Here is a 19415-nt window from a genome sequence, read left to right as displayed (position 1 = left end):
TCGCAGATTCGTTTCAATTATTCGCGCGCGCGACCAAAAGAAATTGGGAGAAGAACTCCCGCAGCGGAACTCTCCCGTTAAACGTATCGGGTTTTACTTTAAAACCGATTTTCGCGCAAAGATCACTACTAATATCCCCGCAAGCTTTATTATCGGAGTTATAAGAAGCGATATTATTGGGAGGACTTAGCTCGTTTTCCTCCCACGAAGCGATTCTCTGCTCCAGCCGGGGCAGCTCTTTGTCGCGTTGTCACAGCAAAGCTTCGAATTGTGTACGCTTCTGTTCTTGTTGTTCTCGCAGCTCCCTGATTTCCCGGAGCGCAATTTGCAGTACATTTTCCTCCGAAAGAGTCTCCGTATTCGATGGTGTTTGTAGCGGAGCTTATGAACGGGTTAGTCTGGGCGAATGTTGGGTAGTCATTTTCCTAATTATTTTTCGTAGCTCGTTGTTCGTTCGACCCCGGACGAGCCCCCAAAATGTTACGTCTTCACGACGTCTCTTGCGCTATCTCACAAAAAGGTGTCACACACACTCTCACTCGCGCCCAGAATGAATAAACTCTCGTAATATGAAAAGGAGTTTTAATGAAACGACCCAATACAATAAAGTAAAGAAATACAATATGTAATAGGCCAGAATGCCTATCGGTTTCGTAAGCGTCCGCACGGTGCAACAGCTAGACCAAATCTAATCATGGCGCCCGAAAACATTCGAACGCCGGTTGTCTATAAACAACCTTCCTAGCGATGATGCTCAGGGGATGAAAAAGGACGAAGGTGCTCATGGGATGTAAACCAGGGACGTAACAATAGTAATAAGAAGAATGGAAGGAGGGAAAGAAGATATAAAGGAAAGAGTGGAGAAAATAATGAAAGGGAGAATTAAAATCAACGACGTTTGATGGAGGTGGAAAGAGGAAGAAGGTGTACTTAAAAACTGGAAAGGAGAAATTAGAGAAGAAATAAAGAAAATGGTAGTGGAAGAAGGGAGAGTGAAGATAGGAACGGAAGGAAAAAAGGGTTAGAAAAGAGGAGAAGAAAAAAAGGAGGAAAGAAGGAGGAGAGAGGGATAGAAGAGAAGGAAAGAAGGAAGAGAGGAGATGGAGACAAGAATGAGGAAGAAAGAGGAGAGAAAGGAAAAAGGAGAAAAAATAAGAGAAGAATGGAAAGTAGGTTTCTGAAATGTGGCAGGGCTGAAAAGTAAAGAAGAAAAATTCTGGAAGGAAATAGAAGATTGGGAGGTGGTGGTAATAATGGAAACATGGATATAAAAAAAAATATGGGAGGCGATTAAAAAAAAGTTACCGAGAGGATATAGATGGGAGAAGCAAACAGCAAAGAAGAGAAAGAAAAAAGGAAGACCGATGGGGGGAATGATTATGGGGGTAAAGGAGGAGACGGGGAAGATCAAGGTAACAGAAATGGAAAAAAAGGGGGAGGGAATAATGATGGCGGATATAGAAATGGGAAGAGAGAATTGAAGAGTAATAGATATATACATTAACGGGGACATGGAAAGAAAAATGGAGGAAATGAAGGAGTGGATAGAAGAGAAAGAAGAAAATAAATGGACGATTTTAGGAGATTTTAACGCAAGAACAGGGAGAGTAGAAGGAGTGATAGGAGGAGAAGAGGAAGAAGAAAGAAGATCGAAGGACAAGAAAATTAATGAGGAGAGGAAGAAGCTAATAAAAGAGCTGGAAGAGGTGGGGTGGGGCATTTTCAATGGAGGGATAAGAGGAGATAGGAAGGAAGAGTATACATATACAGGAGGAAGAGGGGAATCGGTGATCGATTACGTGGTGGGAGAGGATAGAGTAAAAGAAAAGATAAAGAGGATGGAGGTGGAAGGTAACATAGAATCGGACCATCACCCATTGATTGTGACGTTAGAAAGAAGAAGTGGTGATGAAAAGGGGAAAAAGGAGGGAAAATAAATAAGAAAAAGGGGGAGATGGACGGAGAGAGGAGGAGAAAGAATAAGAGAGAAAATAGAATGGGTAGAAGGGTGGAAAGAGGGAATAGAAGAGGAGTTAGAAGAAAAAATAGGAAGGATAGAAGTGAATTAAGAGAAGGAGAAAAAGAGAGTGGGGAAGGGAAAAAGAAAGGGTGGTGGGACGAGGAATGTGAAAAGAAGAGGAAAGAGGTAAGAAAAAAGTTAAGGGAATGGAGGAAAAGAGAAGGAGGAGGAGAAGAATACAGAAAAGTAAGAGCGGAATACAAACTAATGTGTAAAGGAAAAAGGGAAAAGGAGAGGATAAGATGGTACAAGGAGACGATAGAGGCAAGAACGGAAGGAGAGGTATGGAAAATCATAAACAGGGAAAGGAAAAAGAGGAAAGGGGTGAATAAGGAGATAAAGGCGGATGAATGGAAGGAATACTTCATGGACTTATTGGGAGGGGTAGAGATTAAAGTTGTAAGAGAAGGAAAAGAAAAAAGGGAGAGGGATGAGGAACAGGAGATAAGCAGGGGGGAAGTAAAGAGGATATTGGGAAAAATGAAAAAAGGAAAAGCAGCGGAAGAGGATGGAATACCGAGTGAGGTATAGAAATATGGAGGAGAGAGGATAGAAGAGTGGGTATGGGAAATGTGCAACAGAGTCTGGAGAAGGGAAGGATGGCCGGAGAGGTGAAAAGAAGAAATAATTGTGCCACTGGTAAAAAAGGGAACAGGGAATAGGGTGGAAAATTACAGAGGGGTGACATTGATGCCAACGTTATATGATATACGTGGGGATACTAACGGAAAGATTAAAGGAGGAAATGGAGGAGGAGAATATGATACCGGAGAGTCAAACAGGTTTTAGGGAGGGAATGGGGGTGATAGACAGTATTTATGTTCTAAACTACTTGGTGAATAGAAAAGTGAATAAGAAGGGAGGTAAGGCAGTGGCGGCTTTCATAGATCTAAAGGCGGCGTTTGATTCGGTGGACAGGGAGGTGTTAATGGAAGCAATGAGAAATAGGGAGATAAGAGGAGGACTAAGAAGTAGGATAGAGGAGGTGTACAGAGAAACAAGGAGTAAAGTAAGAGTGGGGAAGGAGAAGGGAGAAAACTTTTGAACAGCAAGGGGAGTGAGGCAGGATTGTCCAATGAGCCCACATTTATTTAATCTGTTGATAGCGGATATAGAGGAGATACTAAGAAAAAAAGGTTGGGAAGGGGTGAAACTGAGAGGGGAAAAAGTACACTGCTTAGCATGTGCAGATGATATGGTACTGTTGGCGGAAAATGAAGAAGGGATGATACATATGTTAGGGAAAATGGAAAATTATATGGATAAGAAAAGGTTAGAAGTGAATGTAGATAAGACAAAAATAATGAGGTTTAAAAAGAGAGGAAAAAAAATGAAAAAAGTTGAATAAAGGTGGAAAGGGAAAAAATTAGAGGAAATGAAGGAATTCACTTATTTAGGATATAAGTTGCAAAGAAATGGGAGACAGAAGGCACAAGTAAAGGACAGAGTAAGGAAAGCAGGAGCGGTGATAAGACAGGTGTGGGGAATGGGGAAAAGAAGATTTGCAGGAGATTGGATGAAAAGATTATGGCTAATGGAAAGGTTGGTGGGAATGGTGTTGGAATATGGAGCAAAAATATGGGGGTGGAAGGAGAGGAGAGAAGTAGAGGCAATGCAGGAAAGATGGATTAGGTGGACGTTAAAAGTGGACTGGTGTACTCCGGAGTACATGGTAAAAGAGGAGATAGGAAAGGATAAATTTAAGATAAGGGCAGGGAGAAGAGCAGTAGGGTACGAGAAGAAAATGGAGGAAGAAATGGGAGGAAGTTTAGCGAGAAAATGCTATGAGGATATAAAAAAAAGGGTAAGAGAAGGAAAGGAGAGAACAGTTTGGAAGAAAGAAAGAGCAAAATTCCTTGAAGAAAGAGGAAAAGAATGAAAGGAGATGGAGAAAAAGAGAGGAAGGAGAGAGGAAGTATACGAGGGATGGGAGCAGAAAGACAGAGAAATGCAGAAGGAGGAAAGATGGGAGAGGATAAGGGAATCGAGATATAATAGATAGTATGGAGAATAGAAGGAGGAAAGATTACCGGAATATCTGAGAAAGGGATAAGGGGAAAGTAGATGGAGAAGGATAGTGAGGTTTAAAATGAACAATGAAACGAGAGGGGCGAGATACTGGAAAAAAGAGAGGAAAAGAAGATGTAGACTATGTGAGATGGAAGATGAAACATGGGAACATGTAATAGGAGAATGTGGCGGAGAAAAGAGTAAGAGAAATTGGTGGGAAAGAATGAAGGAAATACTGCAAGAGGGAGAAGGGGATGGATGAGGGATTTAGAGAAAAGGAGGAAAGAGGGAATAGCTGAAGGGAGAAAGAAAGGAGGGAAAAAAGAGGAAGAAGGTATGAGGAGGAGAATGAGTGGAGGTATAAATGAGGTGTTGGAGAATGAATGGGGAACTGGAAGCCGAGCGAGGAAATAGATAGAGACAACTCTTTCTCTCTCTTAATTAGTTAGATACCCAGCAAACACCGATATATAATTGTTACATTGCTATAATAAAACGGAATATAACAGGTAATATAACGTGTACGTTATATGTAATATCCATGTTAGTTGTAATTTCCCACTCATAGATGTAACATTTTAATATAACATATATTACATTGTAGTTATTGTATATTGTAATTATATACCAAATAGCACATTGATATATTGATAAGTTAGTGCTATCTTGGGATATAATGACAATATAACTACAATGTAATATATGTAATATTAAAAATGTTACACCTATGAATGGGAAATTACAACTAACATATACGTTACATGTAACATGCTTAAGTATATAACATTTATATACTGTGTTTGCTGGGTAGATAGGTAGATGATGTAAAAGTAGTCATAAGTTAAATTTGTAAGAATTTTGTAAGGTTCGGGTACGCTCCTTAAAAGCGCCTTTAATCCCTAAGGAAGCAAATAAACATGAATGAATGAATAAATTAACCTACAAAAAGACGGATAATCTGAATCCTATTTATGATAGAATAATAAAGGCTGTCTAGTTCAGTTGACGTTTTACCATCTTGTCGAAAGATCGTATTGACACAATTAATTTATGTGCTTTAATATAGTTTAAATGTTATTTTATTTTAATTTATGTCAGGTATGTTTTAATGTTTATACACGGTTTAATGAGAGTTTGTGTTATGCGGTTTTATGTAATATTTTTGTTCAGCTTTTTTTCGCTTATCTTTTGTTAAGTTGCAAATAAAGTGAAGTTTTGTGAAACTAGAACAATTAGTGTCTCTTATAGATACTCCTTCAACTACGCGGACGTTCTCCAAGCTCGAAGCCATTTTGAACCGAGACTTACGCGAACAATTTTAAATGACTATTATATAAATTGTCGTTTTATGATTTATATTATTTTATAAATATAATATATATTTTTTGTTTGTAATTTTTAGACTTGAGAAGGACCCAAACCAAGGGTCGAAACGTCGTCCTTAATTTTATTTGATGTCTAATGTGCGATTTCGCGACAACGCGGAGTGCGAACCAGTGTATGAGTGTCGAACACGAGGAATACGGAGCACAGCACAACGACATGAAAAAGAAAAAAAGACAACGTGAATGACGACAGTAATGTATTTTGTACACTATATACAAGAAAGTAAGTATCGCGCACTAGTAGCGCGACGAACTGCAAGAATTGCAAGAAGTGTGTTCAAAACGCATCAGAAAATATTAGCCGTGGAATAAAATAAAATATTCTGTTCGAATAATATTTTAGAAGATTCTAGAATAATCGATATTTACAGCAAATCGTTTTTTGTATGTTTTTTGCGGAGAAACACAGCGACATAAATCAATCTGTCTCAAAAAAACATTCCTCAAAATATCAACAATTAACGGTATCACAACCGTTCCGCCGAATAATTAGTTTCAGTGAGCATGCGCGGCTTACCACGGGCGCCTCTTTTCACCAATAATTATCGCGATCACCCGCGCGCGCATGCTTTCTGCCAGCCGTCTTCCGTTAATTTTGACAGCGGCCAATAATGAGCTGTGCCCTCGAGTCACCTCGAGCACACTTAAAATTGCTCGCAATAATTGGCGCTTCCCGAAAAAGTGGGTTTTCTTCGGAAACCCATAAAAGAGAGCTCGCACCCGAAATCCGGGCCTTATCGCTTTTCCGCCGTGAACCGCATAACGCAACCGCAGATTTGTAAAACCGCAAAAATTCGTTGACGACCGCCGCTTATTCCGCACTTTGATTTTGAGTTCGATTTTCTCTGTAAATTAATTAAGATTGTAAAAGTTTGTTAAAGTGTTCGTTTTTAATTGTTTTATAATATTAAAGTCAGTTTAATACAAAAGGTGACTCATCCTTTCGTGCAGCGCGATCCTTTCTCTCGCAGCGCGTTCGTGAACATATTTCTGGTCCTTCGAGCCGGATCCGTCGCATCGGCAACCGCAAGTTCGCGAGCGTGACTTCTCGTGTGAGTGAAGGTGTGAACGTCTGGGTGTGCAGCCGTCATGGATGTGTCCACGCTGGTCGATTGTCAGCGTGAGATTCAAATCCGAATCTCACGCTCCGTAGAGTACCTGAAGAAGCTGGGCAGCGCCAATATCACCACCAGTGCTATCGCCACACGCACCAGAATCCTGGATCAGCTGTGGACAAAGTTCGAGACGCAGCACGACCTTATCCGAGCGGCCCTGAAAGACAAATTCAGTGAGAGCGAGTATTTCAAATCAGATTTCCATGCAGATACAGAAAATCTGTACGTAAGTCAGCGAAGCATACTTGATGGCTACGCCGAACACTTTCGTGCACCGAACGTAGCTCCTTCTGCCGACGTCACGCCACGGTCGTCACTGCCGCGCATCAAGGTACCGCCATTCTCTGGTGCTTACGCTGATTGGCCGTCGTTTCGGGATCTCTTTCTCTCCGTCGTGAGTGGCAACGCGATCTCCAACATCGAGCGCTTCCATCACCTCCGCTCATGTCTGACGGGACCGGCTGAAAAGTTAATAAAGTCGTTACCCGTCACTAGCGACAATTATGAGCGTGCTTGGGCGATACTGGACAAGCACTACAACAATAAAAAAGAATTGATCCGCTCCAACTTTGCCACGTTCATCGCCGTGCCAAAGATGAAGGGAGATACCGCAGAGGAGTTGAGACGCATCCACAACGCCGTTACTGCCACCGTCAACGGTCAGGAGAGCATCGGGCGTCCAATAAACTCCCACGGGATGGACCTCTTCAACTTCCTGGTGACGGAGCTTTTTGATGCACGCACACGTCTGGAGTGGGAGTCGTCCATTTCAGACTCATCAGAGCCAGCACAGAACGAGGCACTCGTTGACTTTATCAGTCGGCGGATCCTGACGCTCAATGCCGCACGACCGAAGGGCGTCAGCAAACCGTCCGGAGATGCTCCACGGATCACCAAGGCACACGTCACAAAACACCAAGGATCTGAACCGCCGCACTGTGCACTGTGTCGCGAGAACCACACCTTGATGGCCTGCCGAGACTTCAAGGCCAAGACAGTCAACGAGCGTAAGGCATTTATAGAGACAAGCAAGCGCTGCTACAATTGCTTAGGCAACCACTTTTTATCTCGCTGCCAGTCAAAGAAGAACTGCCTCACATGCGACGCACGACACCACACGATGTTGCACGGAGCACCGACGTCTTCACTGTCAGCTGAGGCCACCACACGCGCCACCACACTGACCACGACTCTGCAACATCAGGATCACAAGGCCGTTCTTCTGGCAACAGCTCGAGTGAACATCGCCGATCGGTACGGTTCACCACACGCCGTACGCGCTCTGATCGACCAATGCTCTGAGGTGTCGATCATTTCAGAGACCTTGGCACAACGCCTTCGCCTTCCTCGAGTCTCGACGGATCTCTCGATCTTCGGCATCGGAGGGACCCGCTCAGGATCCGCTCGAGGCAAAGTAACGCTGCACGTAACATCAGACGTGACCAACGCCGAGCTCAGCGTGGTAGCCTTTGTGCTGCCTCGCATATCACTGCAGCAAGGATCAGTCTCACGAGGAGAACGCAGCTGGCCTCATCTCAAAGGACTCCAACTGGCCGATCCTCGTTTTTTGGACGACGACCCAGCTGAGTTACTCCTAGGAGCCGAGGTCTATTCCTTGATCCTCGAGGAAGGCCTCCGCAAAGGAGATTCAAGGATGCCGATCGCCCAGCAAACAAGCCTGGGGTGGATCCTCTCTGGCGGATACGACGCCGCATCAGTCAACGGACATCGCCGCACATTCCGATGCACCGCCGATCATGACCTCGCCGACCTCGTTCGCCGCTTTTGGGAGCAGAAGAGCGAGCCAATATCTCAGGCTCCACTCACTTCTGACGAAACCAAGTGCGAGGAGCTTTACGTGCGCACCGTCACACGCACGCCCACCGGAAGATACATGGTGAGACTGCCTCTTGCATCACCGCCGACGACTCTTCAAGACACTCGCCGCCCTGCGGAGCACCTCCTGAAAGCCATGGAGTCCAAGGGCAGCCGAGACCCTCGATTTGGCGACCTTTATCGCAGCTTCATGCAGGAATACAAGGACCTGCAACACATGAAGAGAGTAAATATCGCAACAACAGGTGAGAAGATCAGATGCTACTTACCGCATCACGGGGTCCTGAAGGAGGCGAGCACGACGACGAAGCTCCGAGTCGTGTTCAACGGCTCTCAACGGACACGAACTGGGAACTCGCTGAATTCGCATCTGCTGACTGGGGCGAATTTGCTGCCCGCTCTCACCGACGTGCTGCTGCGATGGCGTTGGCACCGGTATGTCTTCGTCACAGACATCGAGAAGATGTACCGCCAAATTCTCGTACATCCTGAGGACTGCAGCCTTCAAACGATACTGTGGCGTCAACACAAAACGAGCGAGATCCAGGAGTACGAGCTGCTGACGGTGACCTACGGCATGGCGTGTGCACCGTTCCTGGCCATCCGAACGCTGCGGCAACTCTGTGCGGACGAAGGGGCGCAGTTTCTTCAAGGGGCCACAGCACTTCGGCGAGATTGCTACGTCAACGACGTAGTCACCGGAGCGGACGACCTCGGCGATGCCGTCAACCTCCAGACAGAGCTGCGCAATCTCTGCATGGCGGGCGGATTTCCGCTGAGGAAGTGGGCTTCAAACAATCCGGACGTCCTCAGCGGAGTCCCACAGGAGCATCGGCTGCAGCAAGGACCACATTTCTGGGACGACGAGAGCCATTCGACCTTGGGTCTGCGATGGCATCCTCAAGAAGACCGGTTTGCCTTCGCCATACATCCTCGTGTAGTCAGCGAGTTTACGAAGCGACGAGTCCTCGCAGAGACTGCACGGCTGTTTGACCCGATGGGCTGGCTCGCACCTGTCGTGATTCGGGCGAAGATCCTGATCCAGACCACCTGGCTTCAGCAACTCGACTGGGACACTCCACTACCTGCCAAGGACGTCAAACGTTGGCAACAGCTGCTGAACCAGCTACCTCTGCTCGGCAACATACGGGTGAATCGCTGGCTCAGCACCGACAGCGATTACTCCACGTTGCAGATCCACGGCTTCGCAGATGCATCAGAGCGAGGATATGCTGCCGCCGTTTACATCCGCAACTCTGGAAAGGAACAAATCACAATCAATTTAATCATGGCGAAATCCAAAGTCGCGCCCGTCAAGCCAGTTTCGTTGCCTCGCCTTGAACTGTGCGCTGCTGTGCTACTCACCACGTTGACGTTGCATATCCGAAACACCCTCGGCTTGACATCAACTCCAGTACACCTGTGGTCCGATTCCAAGGTCACTCTCCATTGGATCCAGGGACACGCCGCTCGCTGGAAAACGTTCGTCGCCAACCGGGTGGCTCACATCCAGACTCAGCTCCCGGACGCTCAGTGGAGACACGTGGCCGGGAAGGACAATCCTGCAGATTGCGCATCACGAGAAATTAATCCGGAAGAGTTAGTCAATCACACGCTATGGTGGACTGGACCTACCTGGTTGGCATTGGACGAGACAGCGTGGCCCAGCTCAGAGGTCGACATCGCAGAGGACGACCTTCCGGAACAACGCACCACCAGCCTGATGACCAAAGGTGCCGTCATCGTTGAACCGGATCTTCTCCTTCGGTTCTCCACACTCCATCGGCTGCTGCGCGTTACGGCCTGGTGTCGTCGATGGCTCAACGTGGCGAGCCGAGAGGTCACACTTGGTCGTCCGCTGCATCCTGACGAGCTGGACGCCGCCCTACTCCAGTGGCTTCGAATTGTGCAGGCACTCCACTTCCCGGACGAGGTAGCCGCTGCCAACGCGGGACGCCCCGGCCCACCACGCAGTTCACTGATCAAACTCAGTCCATTCCTCGACGACCAAGGTGTACTGCGCGTAGGAGGGCGCCTCAAACACGCTCTGCTGCCTTACGACGAGAAGCACCCGGTGATCGTTCCGCCGGCCTCCTGGATGACGCGACTGCTCATCGAGTCCTGCCATCGTCGGTCTCTACACGGCGGCGTCCAGATGACTCTCGGCTTGCTTCGTCTTCGATTCTGGGTGCCACGAGGAAGGACCGTCATTAAGCAGCAACTTCATCGGTGCGTCACTTGCACTCGCTGGCGAGCGGCCACTCCACAGCCTCCAATGGGCAACCTTCCGCGTGACCGAGTGACGCCGACTCGGCCATTCCTGAGCACTGGCCTGGACTACGCGGGACCCATCTTCATCCGGACCAGCAAGGGGCGCGGACACCGCTCACAGAGAGGATACATAGCCGTCTTCGTATGCTTTTGGTCGAAGGCTATCCACCTCGAGGTCGTCTCGGACTACAGTTCCGAGGCCTTCATCGCCGCCTTACGCCGCTTCGTCTCCCGCAGAGGCCTGTGTACGGACGTGTACAGCGACTGCGGCACGACGTTCGTCGGCGCCGATCGCACCCTGCGCGAGCTCTTCAAGGCGTCATCTTCCGAGGGCCATCACATCGCTCGCGCCGCCAACAATCAAAGGATCCGCTGGCACTTTAATCCGCCAGCGGCCCCTCACTTCGGTGGCCTGTGGGAGGCTGCCGTAAAATCCACAAAATTCCACCTCCGTCGAGTAATCGGCGAAACCACCCTCACATATGAGGAGCTTAGCACACTCCTCACGCAAATCGAGGCGTGTCTTAATTCTCGTCCGTTGCAGGCTTTATCAGACGATCCGGACGACACTTCGGCGCTCACACCAGGCCACTTCCTCATCGGGGCGCCGCTATTAGCCGTACCTGAGCCATCGTTGACTGGTCAACCAGCATCTACACTGTCACGCTGGCGTCATCTCCAATTGATGCGAGACCATTTTTGGCAGCGTTGGTCAGCGGAGTACGTGCACGGCCTCAACCCCCGCACCAAATGGGTCAAGGCCGAGGCCGCACCTCACGTGGGGGACCTCTGTCTCATTCGTTCGGAGCTCACCCCTCCGACCCGATGGCCTCTCGCACGGATCACAAGACTGCATCCCGGGGACGACGGTATCGTCCGCGTGGTTTCGGTCCGCACCGCCACATCCGAATTCGTGCGCCCGCTCGTTAAATTAGTCATGCTTCCGGGCGCGGATCGTATTCCTGGCATGACTAACGCGGACACGTCGTCCGCCGGCACATAATTCATCTCGCGACACTTTTCACCTCACGCACTGTATCACTTGTCACATCTCATTTTTTTCATCCATCACCGCACTGATAATTGTTCCATCATCGCACTGCACTACACAACTCACCAAACACGCGGTTTCATTGCCTCAGCTGATCACCACATGTTCATTGTATCAGCTGATCGATTCACTTACCACGCGATCATCACGTGTATTTCTCCGCGCCTCCGCGTCTACCCCACCATCGATCACTATCGACTCGAGCTTCCGCGGCCGAAATTCCACACATGTTGTCACTGCGCGACAAGGCGGGCGGGAATGTTCAAAACGCATCAGAAAATATTAGCCGTGGAATAAAATAAAATATTCTGTTCGAATAATATTTTAGAAGATTCTAGAATAATCGATATTTACAGCAAATCGTTTTTTGTATGTTTTTCGCGGAGAAACACAGCGACATAAATCAATCTGTCTCAAAAAAACATTCCTCAAAATATCAACAATTAACGGTATCACAACCGTTCCGCCGAATAATTAGTTTCAGTGAGCATGCGCGGCTTACCACGGGCGCCTCTTTTCACCAATAATTATCGCGATCACCCGCGCGCGCATGCTTTCTGCCAGCCGTCTTCCGTTAATTTTGACAGCGGCCAATAATGAGCTGTGCCCTCGAGTCACCTCGAGCACACTTAAAATTGCTCGCAATAATTGGCGCTTCCCGAAAAAGTGGGTTTTCTTCGGAAACCCATAAAAGAGAGCTCGCACCCGAAATCCGGGCCTTATCGCTTTTCCGCCGTGAACCGCATAACGCAACCGCAGATTTGTAAAACCGCAAAAATTCGTTGACGACCGCCGCTTATTCCGCACTTTGATTTTGAGTTCGATTTTCTCTGTAAATTAATTAAGATTGTAAAAGTTTGTTAAAGTGTTCGTTTTTAATTGTTTTATAATATTAAAGTCAGTTTAATACAAAAGGTGACTCATCCTTTCGTGCAGCGCGATCCTTTCTCTCGCAGCGCGTTCGTGAACAAAGTGCAATCAACGACGAATCAAGTATGCACGAGAAGTGCGATACAAAGAAACTTTTACTTAAAAGCGAAAAGAAAACTCTCGGTCGGTGCGCGCAAGTGTCGATGAGACGAGCGAGGATAAGACGCGCGAAAAAACAGTTTTATCCCGCCGACCTTCGAGAAGATTCTGATGTGAAATTACCGAACTTGTAATTTTGCAACATAAAGATATGGAATCTTCTCGAGTGTCGGAGGACAAAACTGTTTTGATTCGACTGTTTTGTTTGACCGACCCGCGTAAACGGGCTGGCGACCGCCGAAGGCATTTTGCGCGCGGAACGCGCGCAGCGTGATTGGCGTTCGGCGAGTAACGCGAATTGACGCGCCAAATTTGACATTGTGGTAAGATCAGTTTTCCACAATGCATTCTTTGTCCTCACACATACCTATACACGCATGCGCACATGCTCTCTCTCCCCTCCCTCCTCTCTCTCTCTCTCTCTCTCTCTCTCTTTGCCTGTAAGAGTAAGTATGTGTTATGTGGGAGCTCTGATAAAAGTGAGTGATTGAGTGACTGAGAAGAGAGTTGTGAACATTTGGAGGACAGTGTGTTTGAGTGTGGAGGTTGGTGCATAAGAGAGATTGTTATCTTAAAAAAGCATTAGAGATCTATGACTCAAACTCGCGAGTAAAAATTTTCTTTGGTGATTCGTGGAAATCGCCATAATGGTGACTTTGTAAAAGTAGAGTGATGTAAGAGACAGCAGGTGACAAGTGTGATTCCAAGTAATCATAATTCAAAACTATAGCTGTGTGGGTAAAACAGGGAAAGTAATGAGTGAGAAGAAAGCAGTGCCTACTTTATGTAGGCAATGTAGGAAAAGCATTAAGACTGAGATAATCGTATGTTTACCATGCGATAAAAGCTTTCATCCTAGTTGCCATAAACAGCATAAGATGTATAATTCTGTTAACGAATTGATTCCGTGTAAAGGAAAATTTGAAATATTTACACAAAAAAGTGGATCCATGGAAGGAGGCAGCGGCGAAGGAAATGAGAAAAGAGAAAGTGTCGACGCAGGTGCGTCCAGTTTGGTCTGAATCGATGAAGCATACCGATGATAATATGGATGCCAAAATTGAGAAAATTTATAAATTAGTAAAGGAAACCAGAAATGAAATGATAGAAAAGAACATGATTAAGAGTATTATAAGAGAAACTATAGAGAAAGAAATGAATAGAGTAAGGGAGCAGCTGCAGAAATGGAAGACAGACGAGCTACAGTCGTTAGTGAGTGAAATGGTAAGAAAAGAATTGAATGGTGAAGTGTCGAATCTAACAAATGAAAGTGATAGAAGTTTAAAGAATTCATACAGTGGAGCAGTTAAAGGCAAGTCTGAGGCGGTCATAATAATCAAGCCGAAAGAAATTGAAGGCGAAAATTCGAGTGAGACCACAAAGAAAGATATCAAAAGTAAAATAAATGTCTCGAAATTAGGTGTAGGAATAACAAAATTAAAGAAAGTGACAAGAGGTGCAGTAGTGGTGGGATGCAAAAGCAAGGCACAAGCGGAGAAACTGAAAGAGAAAGTAGCAGAAGATCTTGAGAAGAAATATATAGTAAAGGAACCTGAGAAAAGGAAACTGAAGTTAAAAATATTCGATGTAGATAAAGAGGATTGTGAAAATGAGAAGAACTTTCGGGAAAAAGTTGAAGAGCAAAACGAATGTGGACGGGATGGTGTCCGAGGGAAGATACTGCATAAAACGGCAAATTTGAAATCTAGAGGAGTTACATTAATAATTGAAGTAAATACCGACGTAAGGAAGCAGCTGCTGGATCTAGGAAGAGTGAAGATCGGATGAAAAATGTGTAAGGTACAGGATTATGTAGGGATTCTAAGGTGCTTCAAATGTTGTGGTTATTTCCATTTTGCAAAAGATTGTGTAAAAAAAGAAACGTGTGGTTTGTGTGCGGGGCAGCATATGACGAAGGATTGTAATAGTACAGCAAGGAAGTGTGTAAACTGTGAAGACAAAATCAAGAGAATAAAGATAAAAAATTTGAAGTCGGATTACTCGGCATATGACAATAACTGTCCTTGCTTAAAGAAAGAAATTGAAATGTACAAAAGTAAAATACAGAGTAGCATATAGCAACGAGAAGAGTTAAGCGCCAAAAATTGTGTAATTTGTTTAAATGCACAGGGTTTTTTAAAACATAAGGATGAAATTGAAAATCTTTTATTCAAAGAATTTAGGCCTTGTTTAGTAGGGTTAACAGAGACACATGTAACAAACCAAATTCAGGACCACGAATTGCAAATTTACAGATATAAGTGTGTGCAAGGAAATTCTGAATCTACTAGGACCGGGGGGGTATTAGTATATATAGACAAGAAGATCAGATTTTGAAATTAAAGCGATAGAAAAATATGAGGGTAATTGGTGGTCGATAATAATAAATATTGAAGACAGAAATTGTAGAGGCATTGTAATGGTTGTGTATCACTCACCTAATATTGTGATTCAAATTTTTTAGATTACTTAGAGAATACGTGTAATAATGTGTTATTAAGACAGAATGTGATTATTATGGGTGATTTTAATATTGATTTAAAGGTAGATAATTATATTCAAAGAAGATTAATAAATAACATGTATTCAGTTGGATTGAAGCAATTGGTCAATGATTTCACTAGAATTGTTAGAACGTCGGAAACAATAATAGATCTAGTCTTTGCTAATGATGATATTGAGGTAGAAGTGCGACATGAACCTAAAATAACGGATCACTCTATGATAGTAGTAAAACGGAAAGGAAAAATTGATAGGGAAATGGATAAAAAGATTGTTCGTAGAGACTATAAGAGAATGAATATTTTGGAATTTATGAGATTAGTGGAAAGCGAACTAGGTGTGGTGGAAGAGAACGGTATTAATGAAATAGCGAGCGATGCGATAAGTGCAATTGTGAGATGCCTTGATATTGTCGCGCCGAAGAAAGAGATATTAATGAGAAAGGAATGGCAGAGAAAGTCATGGTTTAGTGATGAAATTTATAAACAAATGCAACAGAGAGATATGACGTATAGAAAGGCTCGTGTAAATAAATGTGGTGAAGATTGGGAGAAGTTTCGGCAAATAAGGAATAAAACTGTAGATATGTGCAGGAAAGCAAAGAGAGAATACTTAAAAGAGAGATTAGATGACAGTAAGAAAGATCCGAAACAAATATGGAAGGTTTTGAAAGAAATACTGAAAGGATAAGATAATGGTAAAAAGTACAGGGAATTAAGGTATAATAATGTAACGATAAGCAGTAGAGAAGAGATGGCTGATATATTGTATTTAATAAATATTTCGTGGATAGTGTTACACAATTAAGGAAGAATGAATGGATTGAGGATGAATTAGATCATGTGCAATATACAGATAGTACTATGGAGGTATTTCAAAAAATTGAAGATGAAAGTTTAAAAAGTATTATTAGGAAATTACCAAATAAGTCAGGCACGGAAGAAGGAATTACAGTAGATATAATGAAGTTTGTAGTGGAAGAAGCCGGCCACAAAATAGCACAGATATTTAATAAGTCTCTAGAACAGGGTATATTTCCGGATGAATGGAAGGAATCGATTGTTGTTCCTATACCAAAAATTGGAGGAACGATAAAGATCGAGGAATTCAGACCAATAAATAAATTACCTGTGTATGAAAAAGTACTAGAGATATTAGCACATAGACAGATAGTGGAATATTTAGACAAGAATGTTTTAATTAATGAAAATCAATCGGGATTTAGAGCTAAGCATTCGTGCGAAACAGCGTTGCAATGGGTGATATCTAGTTGAAAAAAAACAATTGGAGAAGGATAGATGATAGGAATAATCTTCATGGATTTGAAAAGAGCGTTTGAGGTTGTAGATAGAGAAATATTGCTCAAAAAATTTAAAGGATTTGGAATTAAAGGAATGGTATTAAATTGGTTCAAGAGCTATCTAATAAATCGAACGCAAAGGGTTAAATTTAATGGATTATTGTCAAATCAGATTAATGTCAATTTGAGAGTACCGCAAGGATCTGTCTTGGGACCATTGTTATTTTTATTGTACATTAACGACATTGAGGAAGTTATTAACGATAATTGTGCTGTAAGACTGTTTGCCGACGACGCGCTGATATATACCACGGGATTCTCGAGTCAAAAAATTAGTGACAACTTAAATGAACAAATGTTAAAAGTAGAGAAATGGTTAGATATAAATAAATTAGTTGTAAATGTAAATAAAACGAAAGTTATGGTAATTAGAGATGTTAGAAAGAAAGCGGTTGAAAGTAATGTAGTAATCAAATTAAAAGGTGAAATATTAGAGAAGGTAAACGAAATAAAATATCTAGGAATAATAATAATAGATAAGAAGTTAAATTTCTCGGCTCATGCGGATTATATCAGTAGGAAAGCAGGGGCAAAATTAGGGGTTTTGCGAAGAGTTAGTGAGGATATGTCGCGTGACATGCGATGTAAAATAAACAAAACTATTGTAGCGCCGCTATTTGAATATTGTGCGTCGATTCTTATAGGTTTAAGTGAAACTAATGTACAGCACTTGCAAAAAATGCAAAATCAGGGGATGAGAATTATTTTAAGGAGAGATAGGAAGGAGAGAATTATGAATATCTTAGAAACGTGAAAGTTTATGTCTGTTAAAAAAAGAATCGAATATAATGTTTGTTTATTAATATATAAAATAGTGAATGAAATGTGTCCGAAATATTTATGTCAGGATATAGAGATAGTGCAAGCAAGAAGTAATAGAGACACGAGGAAGGGTAAAAATCTATGTATTGCTAGATGTGGGACTAGAGAGGAACAAAAATGTTGATGCACGACGGATTTAAAATGTATAATAATTTGCCGAACGAGATGAAAGATGAGCAAACTTTGAAGGGATTTAAAAGAGTATTGGTAAAATATAATATGGGGAGGGAGCGGGGAGTATAGTATAGTGGCAATCCTTTTGTTTTGTTTGCATAACCAATAATGTGTAATAAGTTACAATGTAAAAAAATTATTGTGATATTATGTATATGTAGCTACTGCAGCTAATAAATTCTCACTCTCTCTCTCTCTCTCTCTCTCTCTCTCTCTCTCTCTCTTCTCTCTCTCTCTCTCTCTCCCTCCCTCTCTCTCTTACTCGAATGCGTGCGTCTTCTCTCAAACGCGTATGTCTCAAGATATCTTTTCTGTCGCCTGCGCGTCGCGATATGAATATCGAGCGGCCCGTCTTATCTCCAACCTCGTAAGATAAAAATATCGATTTTTTCTCGCTGCCGCTGCTGCGGCCATGATCTTTGCAAAAATAATTAATTCGAAATGCGACGGGTGGCGCGCAAATAAAGTACACCAATATATAGACTTATAACTATATTTATTCTTATATTTATGCTTCTTATATTTACACAAATATAATTTCTTCGTACATGTTAAGAACTAAGGACTAAAGCCACCAGCTCGCAATCGACGAGTTGATGCTTGTTAAAGGCGTCGCTAGCGCGTATCGCATTCGGCAAATCTTTAGCATCTTACAGCAGATGCTACATTTGAGAATTGCGTAAATTTGATGTCTACTGTTGCAGTTAGTCTCGTCAATCGATCAAACGTTAGCTCGATGCATGGATCGAGCTCGAACATTCGGTGTAATGTCGATTTGACCATTCTCATGCGGTCCAACACTTATGAAATTGTACACATCTTTAGTGGTATCATTGTTCAGATAATTTTGAATAGCGTGACATTGCTCGTAGAGTCCTTTCCACGTTTCGAGAGATAGTATTAGCTGTTTTCCACGATGATCTCTTATGGCAATCTCCACGTAACTCGGCGGATCCACTCTGATGCCAATTTCGAGGAATTTGAATTCCGTGGTTGTCAGTGCGTATCGCCTTGCCATTATACGAGCCGCACGAGGCTCCAACGAAACGCTGTAAAATTAAGTAATAATTATACCTTGTACAAAAATAAAAAATATAAAAAAGTTACACTTACTCGTCGCATTTCTTCTCGCACGTTTCATCACGTCTCGGCATGTAGTAATTCATGCTGCTTCTTTCGGTGCAGAAGCACCGATTTGCGGAGCTTCTGAAGGACAGCTCGATTACGAACGGGCGATACAAAAAAGAATTTAACGAGTTCGCGATACCGCAGAGCCATTAGTCGTCGCCGATAATCCTCCTACGGAGGAACGTCGGGAGAAGATGAAAACGGTCACTCTGCCGACATGAGTAGTGATATAAAGCGGGTTCTAACGCAGGTCCTCTGAGCGGGGTGCGGGGCGAGGGGATATCTTGAGGGCGCGGGGAATGACGTCATGCGGGGCGGGGGTTTATGACTGTCCGAATTTAAAACCGAGCACTCCAAAATCCATAAAACTCATTTTTTTTGGCATTTTATTGTTCTGACACACGGAAGGGAATTGAGATTTTAGCGCCAACCTATCGACAAACTGTCAAAATGTTATTTATAGGCGATACGAGTGTAGCAGCGCTGACGTTCGGCAGCTTTGTATCCTCGCGGAAAATCTCCCATAAACAAGAGAGAAACAACTTCCTTATTTCTTTTAAATTGCGACACATTGGTGCCAACGTTCGGCTGCTCGAATTTCTAATCGAGAGCATTCTAAAATTCATAAAAAGACCTTTGTTTCACATTTTATGGGCATTTTATGGGCGTTATTTATAGATGGTGCAAATGTAAAAGCGCTGACGTTCGGCAG

The 19415-nt window shown here is 43.8% G+C and overlaps 3 protein-coding genes across 3 annotated transcripts; 2 read left to right on the top strand and 1 right to left on the bottom strand.

The window, feature by feature from the left end:
• Positions 1 to 6504: 6504 nt before the first annotated feature.
• Positions 6505 to 9487, top strand: LOC114945524 (uncharacterized). The gene is made up of 2 exons (XM_085482703.1): positions 6505 to 9278; positions 9412 to 9487. Exons 1-2 carry the CDS (start codon positions 6505 to 6507, stop codon positions 9485 to 9487), a joined length of 2850 nt encoding a protein of 949 aa, XP_085338829.1.
• A 602-nt stretch (positions 9488 to 10089) lies between these two features.
• LOC114945522 (uncharacterized) lies at positions 10090 to 11640 on the top strand. The gene has a single exon (XM_029321783.2). It carries the CDS (start codon positions 10090 to 10092, stop codon positions 11638 to 11640), a length of 1551 nt encoding a protein of 516 aa, XP_029177616.2.
• A 6484-nt stretch (positions 11641 to 18124) lies between these two features.
• Positions 18125 to 18869, bottom strand: LOC114929655 (uncharacterized). The gene is made up of 2 exons (XM_029301237.2): positions 18689 to 18869; positions 18125 to 18624 (listed from the first exon to the last, which is right to left on the bottom strand). The coding sequence occupies exons 1-2, from the start codon at positions 18739 to 18741 to the stop codon at positions 18297 to 18299; spliced, it is 381 nt and encodes a 126-aa protein (XP_029157070.1). The 5' UTR covers positions 18742 to 18869; the 3' UTR covers positions 18125 to 18296.
• Positions 18870 to 19415: the final 546 nt, after the last annotated feature.

Source organism: Nylanderia fulva, unplaced genomic scaffold (genome assembly GCF_048542155.1).
Source record: "Nylanderia fulva isolate GAGA-0341 unplaced genomic scaffold, ASM4854215v1 Scaffold211, whole genome shotgun sequence".
NCBI classification, from domain to species: domain Eukaryota; kingdom Metazoa; phylum Arthropoda; class Insecta; order Hymenoptera; family Formicidae; genus Nylanderia; species Nylanderia fulva.
This window is presented reverse-complemented; position numbering and strand designations above follow the sequence as displayed.